This window comes from Ceratotherium simum, chromosome 16 (assembly GCF_057802395.1).
Source record: "Ceratotherium simum simum isolate JZ-2026a chromosome 16, ASM5780239v1, whole genome shotgun sequence".
Classification (NCBI taxonomy): Eukaryota; Metazoa; Chordata; class Mammalia; order Perissodactyla; family Rhinocerotidae; genus Ceratotherium; species Ceratotherium simum.
In genome coordinates, this window is record NC_141915.1 from 12,227,113 (window position 1) to 12,250,767 (window position 23,655).

At 41.0% G+C, this 23,655-nt stretch overlaps 2 protein-coding genes across 5 annotated transcripts; one reads left to right on the top strand and one right to left on the bottom strand.

Moving 5' to 3' along the window:
* Nucleotides 1–1,964: 1,964 nt before the first annotated feature.
* DERL2 (derlin 2) lies at nt 1,965–16,917 on the bottom strand. Of its 3 annotated transcripts, none has more exons than XM_004433231.3 (7): nt 16,786–16,917; nt 15,884–15,949; nt 13,805–13,878; nt 12,586–12,679; nt 11,390–11,585; nt 11,032–11,122; nt 1,965–5,222 (listed from the first exon to the last, which is right to left on the bottom strand). In XM_004433231.3, exons 1-7 carry the CDS (start codon nt 16,876–16,878, stop codon nt 5,117–5,119), a joined length of 720 nt encoding a protein of 239 aa, XP_004433288.1. In that variant the 5' UTR covers nt 16,879–16,917; the 3' UTR covers nt 1,965–5,116. The 3 variants fall into 3 exon arrangements, with proteins under 3 accessions (XP_004433288.1, XP_014645130.1, XP_087296715.1); XM_014789644.2 differs by having other exon boundaries at nt 15,884–15,946; nt 16,786–16,897; XM_087440589.1 differs by lacking the exons at nt 11,390–11,585; nt 12,586–12,679; nt 13,805–13,878 and having other exon boundaries at nt 16,786–16,897.
* Nucleotides 16,918–17,251: 334 nt separating this feature from the next.
* Nucleotides 17,252–23,001, top strand: MIS12 (MIS12 kinetochore complex component). 2 transcript variants are annotated; one of them, XM_004433232.3, is made up of 2 exons: nt 17,252–17,389; nt 21,191–23,001. In XM_004433232.3, exon 2 carries the CDS (start codon nt 21,231–21,233, stop codon nt 21,849–21,851), a length of 621 nt encoding a protein of 206 aa, XP_004433289.2. In that variant the 5' UTR covers nt 17,252–17,389; nt 21,191–21,230; the 3' UTR covers nt 21,852–23,001. The 2 variants fall into 2 exon arrangements, with proteins under 2 accessions (XP_004433289.2, XP_087296716.1); XM_087440590.1 differs by lacking the exon at nt 17,252–17,389 and adding an exon at nt 17,937–20,464.
* Nucleotides 23,002–23,655: the final 654 nt, after the last annotated feature.

The window sequence follows — 23,655 nt, forward strand, 5'->3', positions numbered from 1 at the left end:
CCACAATAATACTCGCTTTTCAAGGAAAGGACTTAATTTTGTAAAGTCAAGGAGGAACACACAAATAGTTGCATTATTTGATCCTCTAAATTACTTATGTTATATGGTAAATATCACCAATTTACAGATGAAGAAACTGAGCCTCTGAGATTACTTAAAGTCATTCAGATGTCACAAAATCTGAATGTTGAAAAGGATACTGGTGATCGTCTTGTGTTACGGAAGAGGAAAACGATATATATTCTATGAAAATCATATATTCTTCTCAGAAAATGACTATCCCAATGGACGTGGCCTGCTTCTGTAATACAAGCACGGAAAGAGGGAGTTCAATGGAACTAAAATTGACTTTTACCCTTCCTTTCCCCAGCTTCTCCTACCAGATGGCAAGTTCTCCCCAGGGCCCTCCAGCCCCATCATTCACACACCAATGAAAAGATTCAGAACTCCAGGGGGAAACTGGGATATAACTAGTTCCTCCTTACCCTCCTAAATTCAGAGCTCTTAGATAATTTGCTAATTCGCCACAGGAAGACTGGCAAACAGCTCTTTGCTCTGCAAACAGGAAATGTGATTTCCAGAGATTTCATCATACGCTTCAACCCACGTGAAGGACTTTGGGCATCTTCTGAAGTTCATTTCCATGAAACTCACCCTATCTGTGAACCTGTTAAAAATCCTCTTTCCTCCAGGTCAGTGGTAATTTTCCTCTAGTTTCTGACAGTATAGTGACCAGGGGTTACTGAAAATGTGCACATTGAACTAATAGCAGATATGTGTTTAAGAATAAATTGACAAAATTTCACTTTCTACCCCTAAGTATTATCTTAGAAAGGCAACTCAAAACTAAAAGGGAAAAGAACTTAGTCTGTTCAGGCTGCTATAACAAAATACCGGAGACTGAGTGGCTTACAAACAATAGTAATTTATTGCTCATATTTCTGGAGGTTCGGAAGTCCAAGATCAAGGCACCAGCACGGTCACCTTCTGGTGAGGGCCCTCTTCCTGGGTTAAAGCTGCCGCCTGCCTACTGTGTCCTCACATGATGGAAGGGGCTAGGGATCTCGCTGGAGCTTTTTTATAAAGTATTAATCCCATTCATGAAGGTTCTACCACATGATTTAAGCACCTCCCAAAGTCCCCACCTCCTAATACCATCACATCAGGCATTAGGATTTCAACAAGTGAATTTTTGGGGGACACAAACATTCAGACTATAGCGATAACTAAATGTTAAGTCTCAAATTATGGACCTTGAGTATGTAAAAGACAGACCTCAGCCCTTTTTCCCAGTGTGCTTTCCCGAGTAACCTAATGCAGGAGACATATGCTGCAAATGATTTCAAGAGCCCAGGTGGGTGATATAAATGGGTGAAATAATCTCTTGATAGAGCACATACCCTGTCTCTAGAAGCAGTCATTAGTTACCTCTAGGCAATAGCTGCATGCAGGCCTGGTATTGCCAGATCTTCCATTTTTTTCAAGAGAAGTCAAAAATGAAGATTTTCATGTGAAATCCGTCAATTTTAAATGTTGGCTCAAAAAAAATTTTTTTAAACGGTACAGGCAAATTAAACCACTTATGTAGGTAACTCGTCCATAATTTCTGGCCTAATGACCCAGCTATCCCTCCAAAAGAAAGTCCCTTGTGGTTAAGTGGCTTTCATATGCAGACAACCACAAGCTAAAAAGTATTCAAACATTATCTGGGGTCTTCTTCCAAACAGTATATTGTCAAGACACATTTCATTCTTAACTGGACTGAGATGGTCTGTGGACTTAACTATCTGTTCTTACCATGACCATACCAGCCAGTGGTCTGGCTTGTCTGACCATCAAACCACTCCCCTTAATCATGTTGAGTTTTGCTCCATCCCGCTTTGAGACAGTCATAAGCCTCAGCAACTAAGTACAAGCTTGCATGCACACAAATTAATCCCTCTATAATTAAAAATACCAGATAATAGTTTGCTGATCGATAAACAAAGTATTTATTCAGCACCCATGTGCCAAGCACTGTGCTAGGCACTGTGGTGGATACAAAAATTTAAGACATGGTCCCTGCCCTTAAGGAGCTTACATTCTCATGAGGGAGACAAGACTACCATACATGTACCAGCTAGGAACAGTACAAGACAATATATAATTTGGTGTAAGAGTATGTCATACAGACTTGAAGCTTTATAGGGATTCAAAAAAGAAAGACAATGAAATAGGCCTTAGTGTCAAGGTTTCTTGAGGAGCCAGGAATGGGGCCAGGCCTTGAAGGACTGAAGAGACTTATATCGAGGTCCCTGTTTGGTTGAAGTGGGAGTAAGGTTCAGAGGAAGACAACAAGTATGAATTTGATATGGGGGCTTACTAAGAAGTCACTGTGGATTTCTGAGCAGAGAAGTGATCATACACTTGAACTTGATCATACAAAGTTCAACAACTTTAATGCTCATAAAATATGCAAGTAGTTTAGGGGATGTCCTACAGAACACTGAAAACAATGGCAGTATTGTGACTAGCAACACGGATGGCACTCACCTGTCAAAGGAAAACACAACCACAACATAGAATGCTATCAAGGATAGATGACAATTCTAGGAAGCCCCTTACCCAACATGGCAATAGCTCTAATATTTCCTAATTTTCATAGGCCCCACAGACAGAGTGAGGGTTTCATTACCAAGATGCAGGACCTGGGTGCTCTCTGCTTGGAGAGACTACATAAGAGGTATGAAAGATATTAGGAAATACAAGAGTGACACGGAAAAAGAACAAGTGGAAGAGAGAAACAAATAGAAATCGATAGTGAGAAAAACACACCAAAATGTATATAAAATTAATCTCCTAGGGAGATGCAATTTGCATGTCCATTTTAAAAAAAATGAACATATACTGTATTTCTACAACAAAAAAAACCTATGCTTTAGTCAGGTGTGCTTTTCAGTATTACTGGTAGAATCCAGGAATCCCTTAAATTATATGTATGTCAGGTCAGTGGTTACAAAATGCCATCTATCAAATCTCACTTTTCAGTTGACTGGCATTATGAAAAGGAAGTGTGTTCTGGGAGAATTAAGATCGAAAGGTAAGTTGGGAAGAAGTGAGGACTCTTCCTTACGTCCAGGGCAGCCTAGGTATCCTGTTAAGCAACACAGGGCCAGGGATGATGGCAGTGGGACCAGCCAAACTGGTAAGAGGTCAGTGGCTGAAATCACCACTGACCAGGACGCAGTGCAGTGGCACAGCAGCACATCCTGCCACGAGGAGCTCTTATCCCACAAAGCAGAGGAACAAAAATCCCATAACTGACTGTGTTTACGCCATCAATTCAAAACTTGTTCCCTATTTACCCAGTCATTAATATGTACAGACATCCCCTACTTAAATGAACAGTGAACAGATTTTAGGATTAAAATTTTACCACAAAAGTTTCATGAATTGGATAACTCAAAGTTAACTAAGGGAGAACAAATAAAACTAGAGAAACCTATTTCTAGCCCCAAAATAAACATTAAAAAAAAACCCTTCTAATTAAATTCAAGCTTTCCTGAACAAACAAGATATGACAAAATTTCAGAATCCCATAAGGATTATACATTCTAAGATTGGCATTTAAACTTCAAAGATTTTTTAAAACCACTTAGAAGAAAAAAGCAGTCCTATTATCCCAAGTTCCATAAAATTGCAACAATCATGTTCAAAGTTACTGACTAGCAACATGTAAAATATGTATATTAAATTCCATTACTTATGCATATTCCATTTAAAGATATTAAAATACTTTTCACAAACAATCCAAAAATTCCCACTTAGGTTCTTTACTATGTTTAATCTAAACCTCATGTCCATTTTTCTGAGGAAAATCTCACACTCTAGGAAGCTACCACTTAAGTGAGCTGGAACTAGTGGGAACATGTAGATCCTGTGCCTACATGCTATTTATGAAAACTGTTTGAAATAAATAATCTCTTCCCTGGGGGTATCCGTTTTATTCCTCTGGGTTCTCTGAACTACTTAAGCAGTGTGAACGCAAACCTGTTGAAACTAAGGGAAGTTAATATTTTAGGTATTTATTGAACCACAGGCATTAACTGCCTACTTCTGCAGACCCTGTAAAATTTCTGCCTGATTGGGAAGGTACACCAGGTAAAATTCATTGGCTTTTCATGAAGCAAATGTCAAAGGTCAACCAGCAAAAGACCCAGGAGAAATGGATCCTTGCCTAACTGCTACCTGTTTATCTGGCTCCAAAGTCAACACTCTAACTTGTTTTCCAGATTGAAAGAAGATCTTCCTGTTGTTTTCCAAAAATGTGGCTATTACCTGTCTTTCCTTAGATATTTCTTACTGGAGAAATGCAAGCAGATGCCATACTAGCTTTCCACTTATAGCTGACTCTCCTATAGCTGAATTCCTGCTGCCACAAGAACCACCCTCCCCCATTCTTCCACACTATATGACAACTTGAAGTTCTGCAAAACCCAGACAGAGAACAAACTACCTAGACAACAGAACTAAATCTTCTTCCTACTGGAGCTGGCATTCTGAATTAGTCAGATGTGTATACAGCCACATACTTCCAATGGTGAAATGAAATCCAGTCAAAAGCTGTGAAGACACAGGAAGAGCGGGCATAGTAAACTGCTCTGAGCTCAGACCTATGCAGGAGAGCTAGAATACAGTATCATAATTTAAAAGATCACACACAAAAGCTTTAATTCAGTGAGAGAGAGATGGAATTCAGTTTTATTTTGTCCTCTCTGAAACTTCCATTTACACCATGGCCTCATCTACCAAAGAAGAGGAGGAGAAAGCTCTGCCTATCCCACAGAACTCAAGTACTCATGTACTTGTTCGTTAGAGGTGGCAGGGTGTCTGTTTCTCCAGTTTTTTGGCTCCAAGCGACTACCCTTTCAGTACCAGTGTAGTGAGGAACCACTGGCCAAACTGTTGGAAATGTCTTCTGGATTAATCAGTGTACCATTTCATAAAGTGCTTCTGGAGTTAAAATCCGTCAAGCTGTCAAAAGTGTCCACACTTTTGCAATACAAAGGATAAAAGAATCCCAATGGGTGTGTCACCAAGTCCTCCCCAGCGGGGTCTCGTTATTGGCACTGCCACTTTAACCGCCAAGGCGCTGGCCCTCTCCCCAGGCGAAGCCTCCCGGCCGCTCTTCAGGTAGTGGATTGTAGTTTGGATCCTCATCTGGTGTATCAAAAATAGCCTTCCTAAAAGATAGGCAACAGATATAATTTAGTCCCAGAGTCATCTTAGGTCCTAATTACTGCAAGAACTGTAAAGATCCACATGGTTTCCACCAATGGACAAGCATTGCATCTGCCTGCCAATGAAACAGTTATATTTTGAAGGTATCCATAACAGTAAAGATCCACATGGTTTCCACCAATGGACAAGCATTGCATCTGCCTGCCAATGAAACAGTTATCATATTTTGAAGGTATCCATAATATTTAACATTTACATTAACTTTTACCTCCTTTACTAATTTTAACTACACAAGCAATACATGTATGTTGCAGAGAAAAGAGGAAATATATATAAGCAAAACATCCTAAATCCCCAGAGATAATCATTATTGATGTTATTCATTATTCTTCCAGAACTTTTATCTACGTAATTTTACAAAACTTAGATCATATTACTTCTGTTTTGTAACCTGATTTTCACTTAATTTATCCTGAATGTCTCTCCACAACCAAGGTATCATCCAGTATCCATGGACAGATGAATGGATAAACAAAATGGTATATACATACAATGGAATATTACTCAGTCTTAAAAAGAAATTCTGATACATGTTACAACATGGATGAACCTTGAAAACAGTACGCTAAGTGAAATAAGCTGGTCACAAAAGGACAAATACTGTATGATTCCACTTACATGAGGAACCTAGAGTACAGAGTAGTCAAACTCATAGAGACAGAAAGTCAAATAGCAGTTGTTAAGTGCTGGGGAGAGAGGGGAATGGGAAGTTATTGTTTAATGGGGACAGAGTTTCAGTTTCGCAATATGAGAACAGTTCTATGGATGGATGGTGGTGATAGAAGTACAATGTGAATGCACTTAGTGCTACTGAAGTGTATGCTTAAAATGTATAAGATGATAAATTTTATGTGTATTTTACCACAATTAAAATTTTAAAAAAATTAACAAGTTATTCCAAGAAAAATTATTGCAGAGCATAAGAAGGGACAATAAATGTCCAAAACATTTTTTAAGTACTGTTATTATATGGTCATTCAAAATCTCCTTAAAGAATTAACCATTAAAAAGCAGCAGCCCCTATTCGCACTCAGATTTCTAACTGCACTTGCCCACAGCTGATAAAATAGAAATGTATCTGAAAACTTCCATTTTATATTGGGGTCAGAAAAAGCATTTATATTTCAAAATGAGCTCCTTTAACTCTTACAAATTAACAATAAAAACACACACACCAATGGAAAAATATAGGGCTGAACAGGCAATTCAAAAAGGAAATCTGGGGCTGGCCCCATGGCATAGTGGTTAAGTCTGGTGTGCTCCACTTCAGTGGCCCAGGTTCATGGGTTCAGATCCTGGGCGCAGACCTACACGACTCGTCAAGCCATACTGTGGCAGCGACCCACATACAAAATAGAGGAAGACTGGCACAGATGTTGGCTCAAGGCTAATCTTTCTTAAGCAAAAAAAGGGGAAGATTGGCAATGGATGGTAGTTCAGAGAGACTCTTCCTCACCAAAAGCAAAAAAGAAATCCAAATGATCAAGAAACATAAAAATGTTTGCTCTCACAATAGTTAAAGGAAAGCACATTAAAAACTGAGACCCCTTCTACTTCCCAAACATTAGGTAGGGCAGAACAAAGTAGGTGTCCATGCAGGGGAGTGGAGGATGGGGGTGGGGAGAGTAGCTGCCATAGGGAGTCAAGAGCCCCCCTGGGCATGCTCACATGGAGTTGGCCAGGTTCAGGGTGTCAGAGCCTGAATAAGGTAAGGAAGGCATCCCCATGAGAGGGCAGCCCAACATGGGGAATCTGAGGCAGAGCAGGAGAAGCAAGGCATCCATGTGAGGGAGGGGGAGACAGTGATGAGGATGGTTACGTATGGGGCATTAATTAAGTAAATATATTAATGATACTAGGAATCAGGTCTCACTGTCAGTGAGAGTAGGGAAATATGGAAAAGGGGTGGTATAGTCACCCAATGGAATACTACTCAGCAAAAAAAAGAACAAATTACTGATACATGCAACAATGTAGATTAATTTCAAAAACATTATGTTGAATGAATGAGGCCTTATACAAACGAGTACATACATACTTTATGATTCCACCCATGACGCTGTAGAACATGCAAAGCTAATCTGTGGAGGCACAAAATCAGTATAGTGATTGTTTCCTGGGGGATGGGGGCAAGGACTGACAGGGAATCTTGTGGGTAATGGTTAATTTTCTTTATCCTGATAGGAGTTGGGGTTACACATAGATGCGTGCATTTATGAAAACCTGTTGACACACTTGAGATTTCTGTATTTTGTTGCATATAAAGAACTCAAGTTACTGATATATATACTAAAGTATTTATTTATTTATTTTGGTGAGGAAGATTGTGGCCCTGAGCTAAGGTTTGTTGCCAATCTTCCTCTTTTTGCTTGAGGAAGATTGTTGCTGAGCTAATATCTGTACCAATCTTCCTCTATTTTGTATGTGGGATGCCACCACAGCGTGGTTTGATGAGCGGTGTGTAGGTCTGCACCCGGGATCCGAACTTGCAAATCCTGGGCTGCCAAAGTGGAGCACACGAACTTATCCACTATGCCACCAGGCTGGCCCCAGTATTTAGAGAATTAAGTACATTGGGATGGAAAGATGCAAGGACAGATGTACAAAAAGCAAGAACAGTAATAAAATATTAATTTTAGAATCTATGTGGTAGGTAAATGATGTTCGCTGTACAATTTTTTTCCACTTTCCTGTAAGTTGAGAAATTTTCATAAAACATTGGAGGAAAAATATAGAAAGAAAAACACTAGAATGAATCATGTGGATTTGTACTAGAACTGGGAGTATCAGTAGAAACACGTTTTAAAAAATGAATACAGTCATGTGTCGCTTAACAATGGGGATACGTTCTGAGAAATGTGTCAATAGGCGATTTCGTCCTTGTGTGAACATCATAAAGTGTACTTACACAAACCTACTACACACCTAGGCTATATGATATTAATCTTATGGGACTGTTGTTAACTGAAACATCGTTATGTTGTACATGACTGTAGATATAAAAATACAGATGTGTATACACACGTTTATACACTCATATGCATACATATAATTCTCTTGCTCTGTTCATTAAGAGGACCTGGGAACAGTAATGCTCCAAAAGCCATGAGCACATCTAGCACCCAGATCTTGGCTTCTAAATACCGTTCTTCACTAAAACGGAATTAGAGCTCCTCGAAGAAACAGTTGATTCCAGGAAAGCACAAGATAAGTATGGGATATTTTGTTGGGCCAGAAAGTAATAAATTGCTTAAAAAATAAAATGGGAACATATTGAAAAGTACTTAGAAGCCTGTTTGAAGGGGTTCCTATTGGCCAAATCTGGGACAGTATGGGCATCAAAATAAATTATGATAATAAGGGTTTATAATCCATGAATAACACCTGAAACCATGAATTCATGCAGATATAAATTAGTTGACATTTGATAAGGAATGGGATATTTATGTAATCTCAAAGAAACTTTCCATAAAACACTTAAATTACAAAAGGAAAAAAAGTCACTTTACAGTGGAGAAGCCTCAAAGACAACTTAATCAAGTAATCAAAGCAATTACCACCACTTCGACAAATTCAACGAATTGAAATCCTGTTCTAACAGGCTGCAGTTGGAACATGGCATCACTTCTCTGTATTCCTGCCAAAGATGCAAAACCTGAACCTAAACATGAGGGAACATTAGACAAATCTAAATCGAGAGACATTCTAAAAAACGGGCTCATAATCTTCAAAAATGTCTATTTCATGAAAGTCAAGGTAAGACTGAGGAGCTGATCCAAACTGAAGGAGACTAAACAGACATAATAACGAAATGCAACACCTGAATCTGAACTGGATTCTTTTGCTATAAAGAACATTATTAGGACAACTGCCAAAAGGGGAATTGGGTCTGAGGATTAATGTTTATTTCCTGATTTTGAATATGTAGAAAAATGTCCTTGTTTATGGAAAATACACATGAAAGGGGGTCATGGGGCATTAGATTGACAATTTATTTTTAAATACCTAAGGAAAAAAAAGTCCTCTGTACTGTTTGTAATTTTCTGTAAGTCTGAAATTGTTTCAAACTTTCAGAAAAAAATCATAAAAAACAATGAGACACCATCTTATAGCTATCAAACTGGAAAAGGGTAAATATAATACCTCCCACATTTGACAAGGATGTGGGGAAATGGACACATACATTACTGGAAGAAATGTAAACTTGAACATCCATTCTCAATTACAATTTGGCAATAAACAAAATAGCAATTCCACTTCTAAAAATTTATCCTTTGAAAATAATCATGGATGTGTGCAAAGATTTAGCTACTAGGATGATTTACCACTCCAATTATAGAAGGGAAAAGCAAGAACTAATGTCAATGTCCATTAGTAACGGATTAGTAAAATTATGCTATATTCACACAATGAGGTATCACGTAGCAGTCACAATCTTGTAGGACATTTATGGTGGAAAAATGATTATGGCATACCATGTTAAAAAGGTTATGAAATAGCATTTTTAAAAAGTACACAGACAATAAAAGACTGAAGAATACATATTGAAAGCTAACAACGGGGGGCCAGCCCCGTGGTGTAGTGGTTAAGTTCGCACGCTCCGCTTCGGCAGCCCGGGTCTGGATCCCAGGTGCGGACCTACACCACTCACCAGCCATGCTGTGGTGGCAACCCACATACAACATAGAGGAAGACTGGCACAGGTGTTAGCTCAGGGCTAATCTTCCTCAAGCAAGAAAGGTGGAAGATTGGCAACAGACGTTAGCTCAGGGCGAATCTTCCTCAGCAAAAGAAAGAAAAAAAAATAAAGCTAACAATGGTAACCACTGTTCTATCTAAGTGGTGGCATTATGGAGGATTTTACTTTCTTTTTTTTACTTAACTATTCCACAACCAACATCTTATAATAAAAACTCACATTTTACTCCTCAAGTGAGCCCTTTTATTTATTTATTTTTTTAAAAGATTTTATTTATTTATGTTTTTCCCCCCAAAGCCCCAGTAGATTGTTGTATGTCATAGCTGCACATCCTTCTAGTTGCTGTATGTGGGACGCGGCCTCAGCATGGCCGGAGAAGCAGTGCATTGGTGCGCACCCGGGATCCGAACCCAGGCCGCTAGCAGCAGAGCGTGCGCACTTAACCGCCAAGCCACGGGGCCGGCCCAAGTGAGCCCTTTTTAATGCAGTATATCCCAAGCACACAAAATTCTGGAGTAGAAAGAGGTCCTATGAATCAAAGCTCTACCCTCAGGAAACTGAAGTGCAAAAATAAGGGACTCGCTTGAAACCACACAGCTGGTCAGTGGAGCAGCTGTACCTCGTTTCCAGCCCAAAGCTATTTTCACTCTAATTCACTGCTTCTCTCTACCCCCTGCTTGGAAGGCCAGCAGTTCCACCATTAGACACTTTCCTTTAATCAGTTTTGCCCATTTTACTACCTCACCTCTCTAAACTCAGAGAGCAGCTTTCATGAAACCTGCAGGCTCCTCCCTGGGACAGGAGGTGCTAGTGGTCATCCAGGACAGCAATTTCCAAGTCACCCTCAGGACATCCTGAGCCTGTTAACCTTGCTCCTGCCACAACTTGAGCACTGTCTGCCCCTACCCAATTCAAATGCTCCTCAACCGCAGCCAGACTGCTCAGTCTGCAAATATTTACCGACCTGAACCAAGCTACAAGAGCCCCAAAATAACACAAACCACGGACCCTGTCCTTGTTTGTCCGCAAGGAACCCGGTGTTAAATACTCACAAAATAGATGGTGTTTTCAGAATTCTTATTCCACCAGGCTGATTGGGAAATACATCTTCCAAGAAAAAATATATGTGTCCAACTGCAATACCTAGAATCAACCAGAAATAAAGGATGAGAGAGAGGATTAAAATTGCAATTGCAGGTAGATCTACCAACACAAATTCCTTATATTTAGGATGAAATGTCAATATAATTATTAAAAATTAAAAAACCTAATGTTGTAGTCTTTGAGCATATAATTATCAAATAATCCTATAATAGCTATATGTGAAGCCTAGGCAGAATAAACATGAAAAATAGTGACAAAATAAGTTTACAAGTAAAATAATAGAGAAAGTAGTGATAAGACTCTTACCCAAGAGGTCCACAATGATTGAGTTCCCCAACAACAAGGAAAAGCCCATGAGCACCCAGGGTAGAAAGGGGGCCTGGAAATTGAGAAGGCCGAAGAAGTTCATGCGGACATATGGGTTTCTTCGGCTCCACACGTAGACGAGCATTATTGTAAAGGCCTGGCCCAAGAATACTAAGCTCACAAACAAACCAAAAAGCTAGCATATGGCATTAAGGAAAATATCAACATTAAAAGTGTAATAGGGAAGACTTGGCAAGATTCTGTTCTAACGAAGTTCGAATTAGGAGGGTCGAGCAATAGTTACATCTTCAGAAGAAATAAAGCCTGAAAATATTTATCTAGAGCAATCAGGCAAAAACCTACTTAGGCCAAATCATCATTACAATCCAAATCGGGATTGTAGCTACTTCAAATTAATATTCTGCTTTTCATGAAGTTCTTGCCTCTTTGGAAAATGTGTTAATTCTTTCGTCTATAATTACATTAAAGCTCACTCACCATTAGCACCTTTACAGAGGTGCATAAAGCCAGCTGAAGCAAAAACATCTTGTCAGACAGGACTATATTCAAGTCTGTTATATAGATGAAAATTCTTTTTTAAAAAATAATTTATCAGTTTTGATATGACCAAATGTCTCACCAACTTAGTTTAAAAGCAAAGTACACCCATCAACAATAATATATCTGTGCCGGCCCCGTGGCTTAGCGGTTAAGTGCGCGCACTCCGCTGCTGGCGGCCCGGGGTTCGGATCCCGGGCGCGCATGGACCCACCGCTTCTCCGGCCATGCTGAGGCCGAGTCCCACGTGCAGCAACTAGAAGGATGTGCAGCTATGACATACAACTATCTACTGGGGCTTTGAGGGGAAAAATAAATAAAATAAATAAAGTTTAAAAAAAAAACAAAAAAACCCAATAATATACCTAAGATGCTTAATGGTAACCCACCTCGGTAAAAAGTTCCTCTTACTTGCCCACAGTAGAAAAGCATCCTGTCCGACCTCTAGGCTTAGAAAGCTGCCACATAAAGTGTGCTGTAAAATAAATAGTAGTATCCTGAAGCTAAAATCCAGAGCTCTACTTTTATCTGTTTGTTCAGAATATCCAGTGGGTTGTGGGAGACAGACGAAAAGCTTTAGGAAGAGAGAGAGTGTTCTTTCACATTTTCCTGTATTTGTTCTATTCGTTGAAGGATACAGTCATTAAGAATCCACCAAAAAGGAACATAAATACAAAGTCTGCTGTCCGACCTCGGAAAGAGCCTTCTTCTAGCATTCGACAGTAACGATATCTTAAGTTCCAAGTTAAGAAAATGTTAAGCACACAAATATGAACAAAGTAAAACTTAATGTATCACTTAGGTACACTTGGACTTCACATTTTTTGGGAGAAGTCAAGCCTTCGCTTCTATAAGAATGTTTATGAGTGGCAGTGTGGTTACTTCTCTTTCACCAGACACTCTAGGCAAGGTGAAGACCAGCTCTTATTTTACAAGAACTGTTTCTGACTGGGGAACTAAGCCAGACGCCACACAAACATGCTTCTAGTCACCTATTAAACCTTTTCAAATTTGTATTGTCTTTCCCATGTTCACCCACACCATAATCTGCACCATCCTTGCTTTTTCACAACCTAACTTGGAAGAAATCCCCAACAAGAAGCCTTGCGTGATAATCTACTTTTTCAGGCCAGGAATAGTAAGCATTTCTATACCTCAGTTAATAAAGATGCATTATGATGAAAAAAATTAATTATATTTAAACTTAGAATGATATACCATATAGGAGACACAGGAATCCGGCCTAGGGCAGAAATCTTGTCACCCCTACAAGGCCCTCTGTCTACTGCAGATAAGGTGAGCTGTAACTCCCTCTTAATCCAGAGGGTGGGGATGGAGGGGGAATGCCCTGCTCAGTGGCCCCAATTACCATGTGACCAGAGCACAACTCTTCCTCTCTTTCAATAAACCGGAACATGGCAGCCTGGCAGACATGCGGGCCCTGTCTTTTCAGTCAGTAGAACTAGCAACTAAGATCCAAGGAGATCTCAAGTTCTCCATTCCTCATGAGCCCACTCCCAAACCCATACTAAAACTCTGTTAATTATCACTTGGTACCTGCCGATGTTTATTTTGTAAGTATGACTCAAATCACTTCTCTTCTTTGATTAGAATTTTAAGTGACTTATGGGCAAAAATGTTATCATTTTATGGTTAAATAGCTCCCATTTGAACAATGACCTACAAACACCCTCAAAACATTACTGTCCGACCAACTACTCTGTGTACCACTGAGCCAGTACCCAGAAGTTACAGTTAAGATGGTTACAAAAATAACAGGATCAATAGTTTCAACTTATTATTGTATTTCCTAAGTAAGCCTAAAGTTTTTATGTAACTCCATTTAATAAAGGATACAGAAAAATCATGTTAAATAAAAAATTGAATCCAACTGGCCCAAAAAATAAGAAATTGGTGATTAGCCTCCATATCTGTTAAAAGAAAAAAATCAAAAGAAAGATAGATTAAGTAAAACACACCAGGAAACATTTCTATATTAAGACAAAAGAGACATTCTATGACTATGATGGTTGAAAGGCTATGATAGGGTAATACTATGCTCTGAACTAAAAAGTGGGGCACACAATCTGACAGTGGACTTTTGTCCTGCTTCTAGTTGAAAGTCTGAAAGATATCACTCGGTCCCTGAAATTTGTAAGGATAACATGACAGAAAACTTGAATTTGTGATTGTCTTTTAAAAAAAGCCCACATCGTATGGTCAGCCAAATTATGGAAAAAGTTTGATGGAAAGACTAGGTTAATGTGCAGAATAGAAAACAGTGCTTTCACATATGTGGTGTCACAATCTAACAGATAGTCTTGTGATACCAGAGAAAAACTCCAGGGATCTAATATAAATTGGAGAAATGTTTCAATATTAGGCAGTCAGAAACATCAGAGTAAAGAGTAATTCTAAAGCAAATACTCAAGTTCTAGCTTGAATAAACAGCCAACTCCCTACAAGCAAAGACCTAATGCTCTAATAATTAGAGTCTAATTGGTACATGCAAGGACAGTCATTTTCATGTTGGAAACTCTGATATACTCTTCCCTACCCAATCCATCCACATCTGCAATAAAAACTACTCACAATGCCAGAGCACTTAACATTTTAAAGTGTTTTAACATATTTTATTATCTCATGTGATCTTAATAATCCTGTGAGACCAGCAGGCTGGTCCTACCATTCCCAGTTCACAGATAAGAAAACTAAGAGACTTGGATAATTTTTAAATGGCTTGCTCAAGGACACACAGCCTATAGAGGGAGACTCTGAATTCAAACCTAGTATCAAGAGTTAACCCCAGGCAAAATCCAGCCAAGCAAGCTAAGAAGAAGAAATGCTTGGATGGAGCTATGGCTCCCAGCAAAGGCCATGCAAGTGTTGAAGAACACGGCAATAACAAGAGTTCACAGGACTGCTTTATGTATCATTAAATTCTTATGAATTGGTAACTGTTAAGGTTGAAACAATTCATTTCTACATATTAACTACATCCAGGATTTTAGAGCCCTCGACCTAGTGAGGAGAGAAGCATATAAATAAGTCTAAGTACAACGTGGAGACGCTCTAAAAGAAGTATTTGCAGATACCCCAGGGACACAAAGGAGGATGAATCTGAGAAGGCTACACAAAAGCTGCGTGTTGAAAGGCAAGCTGGAGTTCAATGGGTATAAAGTGAATGAAACACATTTGAGACAGAGAGAATAGCATGTGTAGGGGCAGAATTACTGGCTTTTGGGTCTCCCTCTGACTCCAACTATAGCCTTACATGATCATCCTGGAGCAGGAAAACACATCTCTCTTCTAGCATTCTAATTACTGGAAAGGACTATCTGCCTCTGTAATCTAATAAATTGGCATGTTGTTTTAGATATCAGTCTTTTGGAGTTTTGTTACTATGATCTAATCCTTGAAACGTGGATCAATTTAAAAGCACTAATAGTTTCTGAACTGAAGTTACGTTTCTGAACTGGACCACAGTGATAACACCAAAGTGGTGGATGTGCCAGGTGGTGAGTGGACAAAATAAGGGCATCCTGTGAGACTCGCCCTGGGCAGCTAGCTGGTCAGTCTTCTCTCAAACTACAATAATAACTCAGAACTAGTGATTCCTAAATACAGGAAGTAGACACATCAAATCAAAACCATGCAAGGAACTTTAAAAATAAAACACAGATTCTTACTTCCTACCCTTGGTGATTATGATTTGGTACACTATGACGAGCTCGAGAATCTCTTAAAAGCTCCCTAGGTGATTCTGAAGCCCAATCAGGCTGCAGAATCACTGCTTTATACCCTCCACATAAGACTTACAGCCAAATATTCCCACAGAATTCTTTTTTGAGATAGTGTATGGCAGGATTTGCTACTAAAAAGTATGAAAAACAAGTTAAAAAACTGAAACAATCATAGCTGTGATGGACCACTTACTTGAAAGTGTTTAAAGATTAATTCAGGATTGAAGTACAATTGAAAAGGTGTGATCAATTCCAACTGCTGAAATAGAAAAAGAGCTTCTTAGAGCAAATTGGTCAAGAAACAAAATTTCATCATTTACAACAAAGGATTAGTAGGCCTAGCAATTTCCAACTCTCAGTCACTTAGACTCAATCCTTTAAGGCTTTCGTCTTAGGCGGGAAGAGGTAAAGAATTCTCTAGAACTGGTACAATTCTTTGTATCCTCAATACCTAACACAAAGTAAAAGTTTGTTTTATGTTGCAGTAGGCAAGGCTGACATGAAGGCACGGGGCACAGGATGACATCTTAGATACAAGGAATGTAAGAGCAGCTGCTAGGAATCGTGCCCATCGCACGGGCACCACCTGAAACAGCTGTGTGAAGCAGCACAACTCACTCCAAACAACTGAGACTCAAGACCTTGCCACCGCCAGGGCTGAGGGCTTCTAGTCAACCTCTACATCCAGACTCTTTCTTTCAAAACTTTTCTCTCTCGACAACTTCCGGCTTCCTATCCTCGACATCTAAGTTTCTTCATTGAGCGCGCCTTCCTCCCACTAGTCGCCACGGGACCACTTGGCCATCGCCAGAGTTCTAGGACACGTTTCCTGGGTGGGCGGCTCCCGCAGCCTTGACTTGCTATAGGTCCGGCCTTCATCTCTCAGAAACTGACCTGCAGTCCTGATCCTCCACCCCTCTCGGGTCACTGGATAAGCACTCTCCGGGACATACCGACCCCAGAGTGAGCTCTGTTCGCCTCCACCCACCCCTGTGACCAACCCCTCTGGGCTTCCACGAAGCCCAAACCCCAGTTGCCTAAGGACCCGGTCATATCCAGCCCGGATAATGAGAAGCTGGCGCTGCAGCTGCTCACCACAGCGGCGGTGGTGAGGACGCAGGCGGTGGTGTAGGCGCGGCTAACTGGTGGGATCTGCAGGTACTCCAGCCGGAGGCTCTGGTACGCCATCTTCCCCACCGCCGCCTGCCCCCCCCGCTTCCCCTTCCGCCAGTCAGTCCAAGCGGCGGGGCGGGATCAACGCAGGGCCCTCCCTCTAGCCTACAGCTGCTGTCCAATCAGCGCCGCGCAGTCGGCCAGCCACCAATAGCTAGAGCCCTAGGGAAAGAACACCCGCCAATCACGAGTTGCGTCTCCGCCGCGCCCCAGCCTTGCTTCCCCACGCACCAACGTAGGGGAGAGGAGTGTAAGTACCGGTTCCTTCCGCCAATCTCCGCCGGCCACAGCTAGCTTTCCCGCCCGGCCCCTTTACGTCACCAGTCTAGGTGGCCTCCTCCCGACCGGAAAGCCAGCCAATCAGGAGCGCGATAGCATCCCGCCTTTGCTCTCGTATGCTGAGGCAGGTATCTGTCGGAATTTGGGGACCCAGCCGCGCAGCCAATCTCTGGCAGCAAGCGGTGGTTTAAGGGAGGTGGCGGGAACCTGATGTTTGGTCGAATTCGGCACTCTCACGGTCGCTTGGGTGAGTGCCGCGGGGCTGCATTTTCTCTGAGGAGGAGCGGGAAAGGGTGGGACTGCGTTAGGCATCAATGCGGGGCGCTGAGCGGCCTGTGAGAGCAGCCTGGTCCGCCGGGCCGCGGGCCTCCGACCTGATTGTCCCGGCATGCAGCGGGGTCGCGGGGCCCGACGTAAGCCCGTCCTCCGGCCGGAAGTAGTTCCTGCCGGCGGTGTCTGTCTGGCGCTCAGTCCACACAGCTCGCTGAGGAGAGCTGGGCAGCTTCCGCGTTTCCTGTGCAAATATTGATTAAACCGTACTCATCCTGCCCTCAGGAGCTCTGAGGCCAGCAGAAGAGATGGGACAGGCCCGGGATAATAATATCCTACAGTAGGGCTTGGTCCGTGTCCGCAGGGAAGTCCTGACGGGAATTCGGAGGAGACGGTGGTCACCAGGGAAGTGTATTTAAACTGACCCTTGAAGGATATTTGGACATGGCATCCTTGCTTGAGGGAAAGACATCCGGGGCGGGGCGGGGGGGATAGCTCGATTTGGTTGGAACAAAGAGAAGTGAGATCATGGCATGCAAAGTTAAGAATATCGTACTGTATTCGGTGGGTTATAAGGGAGCGCTGAAGATGTTTGGAACAGGGAGTGACCTGCAAGTCTGGTAGTGTATAAGGAAGGAATCAAATGAAGGGCAGGAGGGAGCGGTTTTTCAAAAGGATATGAATGGGTGATTCACAGGAGAAACCTGCAGAGCTCCTATGTTTGAAGTGGTGCTCAACTTTACTGGTAATCAGAGAAATGCACATTAAAATGTTTTTGCCCGTTCCCCAGATATCACCCTCACAACCTGTTGATGAAACAATGCTGAATGTTTTGCTTGCCCTGGTAAGGGAGAACACCACCTCAACAGAGATTTGGCAGTGTCTCATAGGGAAGAAAGGCAAGATCGGGATATTTTGAGAATGGCAAGTTTGGTTTAAGGTGGATCTTTTAGGTTGGGGGCTTGATTAGGATTGGGTGGGGCTCATGAAATAACACTCCAGGATGGGTAGAAACAGCTGAGGCAAGAGTTTTAGAGAACCTTGGGGTACAGATTGTTGATGCTTCCCATTGAAGAGTTGATCCATCTTTGGGGGAGTTCATAATGAACAATTAAGCCACTCGAATAATGAAAATATTATTCTGGTCTCCTAGAATAGTAAAGTCGTGCCAATATAAACAGTAAGTTGTGTGTAGGGGGAGGGAGTGTAGGTAGTTTCAGTCCTCAGTGTCCAACCTCTGTGTGGGACTGGATGGTTTTTTTGTGTGTGTGTGAGGAAGATCAGCCCTGAGCTAACATCCAATACCAGTCCTCCTCTTTTTGCTGAGGAAGACTGGCCCTGGGCTAACATCCATACCCATCTTCCTCTACTTTATATGGGACCCCGCCACAGCATGGCTTGAAAAGCAGTGGGTCGGTGTGCGCCTGGGATCCGAACCTGCAAACCCCAGGCCACCAAGGCAGAGTATGCGCACTTAACTGCTATGTCACCAGGCTGGCACCAGAGATGGTTTTGATTTTCAAAAAACGACGCTGTAAAACAATTTTACGCCTACCAGATTGGCAAAAATTAGAATGTTGAATAATATCAAGTGTTGGCAAAGACATGAGAAAGTTCTACTACACTGCAAGTGGGAGTGTAAACTAGCCTAGACCCCCCCCACCCTCAGCTAAAAAAAAAACACAAAAAGTTCTGGAGAACATTTTGGCAGTATTTAGTGAAATTATGTATGAGTCAACTCTCTGGCCCAGCAATTACTTGCCTATGTAAATACTGTGCAAGTCCCTGAGGAGACTTGTTCATTGTGGGAGGGTGTTCATTACAACATTATTTCTGATAGCAAGGTGCTGAACAAAGTAGGTGTCACAAGGAGAATGGGCACATTAAGTGTGGTATATGCATATGGTAAAATTGATGGAATACTTCAGTCAGAACCAATGAATAAACTTAAGTATAATAACATGAAGTGATTGCAAACATAATATAAAGAAAAATGTAAACATACTTATACAAAACTATTTTTCAAGGCTATATGTCTAAAACCTATTAAAGATGAATTGAAATGAAAGATGAATTGAAAAGGCATGTGTTAAAAACACTAGAGTAGGTTCCTATGGGAGATGAGAGATGGAACAATAAAATAAGACCTTGCATGAGCCAAAAATAAGAGTACCGTGAAATAGGACGTGTTATCAACTCAATTATGCAAGTACAAGGGCCTTAAAAAGGAGGGCAGAGTGTGGTTAGTAAGGGTCAGATGATGAAGACCCTTGTAAGCCATGTTGAAAGAGTTTGAACTTGATCCTGAAGGCATAGGGCAGTGTTGAGGAATAAAAATCCTGCCAAGCCAGAGAATCCTCTCCACAAGACATAGAAAAGAAAGCAGTTTTATTACTGAATGAGCATATCCAGATTATAATGCATTATAGGTAATCTGTGAATGAGATTACAAAGACAGAAATTCTGCCTCGTTTATACGGCCAAGCAGTTAAAACTATTCTGTTTTTAGCCATTACATACATAAATTCTCAAGATTAATGGCATCTTGTCTTCCCATAAAAAGATTTGACTGCACCATTTGCTTCAAATTCTTTTATAAAGTTCATCCTAAATTCACCTGATAATTGAGGTAGCCATTTATTTTAGCTGATTGCCTTTATCTGAAGGAATAATAAAACTTGTCTTATTTCTATGACAAGCATATGGTTATAGCTCAGAAAAAGGTGCCTCGGTTAAAGTCCCACAGTGAATGGGAGATAGGAGTGTTGTGTTCCTAGATCTTTACATTTGAAAGGAATGACTCCTTTGAGTCATTTGAAAAAATGTCGGGTTGTAAAGCTGCCAAGAAGCTTGCTCAGCTTCTAACTGGGATTTTTTTTTCAGTTGGCTAGGTTGGAAGGACAAGGGAGTTGAGGACATTGGCAAGGGAGTGGTTGAAGTGATGAATCATGGAGCCTAAAATGGACAGGGAAAGAAGTGAAGTGGGAGAGACTGAGAGCAAGAAGGAGAGGATCAGAGGGCTGAGAGTCTTGAAGAGTAAGGTATAATATGAGTAAGTAATGAGAGTTGCAAGAATAGCATAGGAAGTTGTGGTCAAAAAGTAGGAGTAGTTGAGGGGAGAGGTTACAAATATCAAGAGCCAGGTGGCTAAAAGAGTGGAGATGGGGTCTGGCCTGGTGGCGTAGCGGTTGGGTTCGTGCGCTCCACTTCCGTGGCCCTGGGTTCACAGGTTCAGATCCCGGGCGCACACCGACGCACGGCTTGTCAAGCCATGCTATGGTGGCATCCCATATAGAGTAGAGGTAGATGGGCACGGATGATAGCCCAGGGCCAGTCTTCCTCAGCCAAAAGAGGAGGGTTGGCAATGGATGTTAGCTCAGGGCTGATCTTCCTCACAATAAAAAAAAGAGTGGAGATGAAGTCCGTTGAAACTCAAGAAAACGAGTCTCTAGGAATTGGTTAGGTCATCTGTCTAAACTTGTGCGTTGTCTGGGATGATAACAGAATTCAGAAGACTGAGCCGTAGGCCAGAGTCCTCAATAAATGAGAGGCGAGAGAAATGAACAATGAGGAGGGGGAAAGGGAGGGTATCGGCTGAGGGAAGAGCCTCAGAGAGGCAAGGGTTTGTATCCTGTTGTGGATGAGTGAGGCTGGAAGTGGCATTGGGTATCAAGGAACACAGACTCCTTATTATTTATTTATTGCTATCTGTAATGTGATTTACTTTCCTCAGATGATTTTTTTATCCAAATGAATTTTTTTCTTTTTACATTTGCAGATTTTTCACAGTCAAAATTAACATTGCAAAATAAGCCAACATGTCTGTCGATCCAATGACCTATGAGGCCCAGTTCTTTGGCTTCACACCACAAACTTGCATGCTTAGGATCTACACTGCGTTTCAAGACTACCTGTTTGAAGTGATGCAGGCTGTTGAACAGGTTATTCTGAAGAAGCTGGATGGCAGCCCAGACTGTGAGATTAGCCCAGTCCAGATTCGTAAATGCACGGAGAAATTTCTTTGCTTCATGAAAGGGCGTTTTGATAACCTTTTTGGCAAAATGGAGCAGCTATATTTACAGTTGATTTTGCGTATTCCCCCAAACATCTTGCTTCCGGAAGATAAGTCTCAGGATATGCATCCTTGTAGTGAGGAAGAATTCCAGCTTCTCCAAAAAGAAATTGAACAGTTACAGGAGAAGTATAAGACTGAATTATGCACGAAGCAGGCCCTTCTTGCAGAATTAGAAGAGCAAAAAATCGTTCAGGCCAAACTCAAACAGACATTGGCTTTGTTTGATGAGCTTGAAAATGTTGGCAGAGATCATGGGACTAGTGATTTTAGGGAGAGCTTGGTATTCCTGGTCCAGAATTCCAGAAAACTACAGAATATTAGAGACAATGTGGAAAAAGAAGGGAAAAAACTGAAAATATCTTAATTTCTAAGTAGTAAAAGGAGCCTTTCAGAAAGTAGAATGGTAAGGGATTTACATCAATGACTATTATTTTAGTAAACTATATATTTTATTGGATTTTCCTTATTCATTCTTTCTCATATTCCACGTCTTCCTCTTTTTTGGTCCACTCTCCTGAAGTGTCTACGTACTACCCTGAACTCATCTTTGAAGCATCTGTTCTTAGAGGCCCCTAATATGGGAAGGGATTCTTGATTCAATAATGACTCATTTGGGGCATGATTGAAGAAGTAAAGCTTTCCCTGGCTAAAGATATTTGTAAAATTGTACCTTGGTCGTGAGTCCTTTGTTAACCTCCATCCTTTTTACTTATTCTTTGGTTGAGACCAAATTAGAAAAAGGTTAAATGAGTGCCTTCTTTATTAACCAGCTGCTACACTGTGGGGCAGCCCACACAGAAGTCTTGCCCTTGCCCAGTAACTTAATTCTACACCAGGAAGTTGATAACTAGTTGAAAGAAGCAAGTAGCAGAAAGGACAACCATGATCTTTAGTAAAGAAGAAAGAAGTTTTTGTTTCCAAAATAAATCCTTTCTATGACCAAGGCCTTGGTGATGGTAAGCAGTTTGCTGTGTTGAAGTTCAGCAGTAGAAGACCTTGGACAAAAGAGAAGCAGATCTCACTGGAACAGAAAAGGAAGAAGCCTGGAACATACCCAAGGAAAAGTTTATATTGACTGATTGTTAGGTGTTTGTAACAATTTTTTTTTCATACTTCAGTTAGTTTTGGAATCTACCTTGTACCTAATATTTAACTTATTTATTCACACTCATAAGCATCAAATATTTAGTACCCTCAGTGGGAAATTTTAGCTGTGTCTTGTCCTTAAATTCAGTGGAGTCTGATATTTCCTTTTGTAATTAGTCCATGTAAAGTGTTAGATCACCCAAGGAAAGGGGAGAAATAGCAATCATTGCTCTTAAGGTATTGCTTGCCCGCATGTCTTCCTAAAGAATGGGACTCAGAGTTTCTCCTTTATGTAGAGGAGTAACTTAGGGTATTAATATTTGCAATTAAATACTCAAAGACACAGGAAGCCTGTGTTTACCTGGAACATGTTTATTATCGAAGAGTCCTTTTTCCAATCCTGTACATTAAATACATTTATTTTTAAAGCTTTGGTTTTTGATATTCTGCTGTCTATAGTGTCATGGTATGTTTCCTTCCTCAATATGACTTTTTATCCAAATGAAAATTTTCTATTTTTTTACATTTTTAGCTTATTTAAAATCTCCTAGTATAGTGGGTTGAAAGGTGATCCCCCAAAAGGTATGTTCATGCCCTGAGGCCTAGAACCTGTGATTGTGCCTTATTTGGAAAAGCGATCTTTGCAGGTATAATGAAGTTAAGGATCTGGAGATAAGGACATCATCCTGTATTATCTAGGTGGGACCTAAATCCAATGACAAGTGTCTTTATGAGAGAAAGGCAGGGGGATATTTGAGACAGAAGAGGAGGAGGCATTGTGACCACGGAGGCAGGTTGGAGTTGTGCAGCCACAAGTCAGAGAATGCCCAGAGCCACCACAGCTGGAAGAGGCAAAGCACAGATTCTCCCCCAGAGCCTCCAGAGGGAGCATGCCCCTGCTGACAGCTTTATTTGGATTTGTGGCCTCCAGAACTGTGAAAATACATTTCTGTTCTTTAAGTCATTAAGTTTGTTATGGTAGCCACAGGAAACTAATATACCTAGTGAAATTAGAATACTAAGATATTCATAAGGAAGTAGGTTGCTTATTAAGGAAACAGCTGAGACCTGGTTAGCCTCAT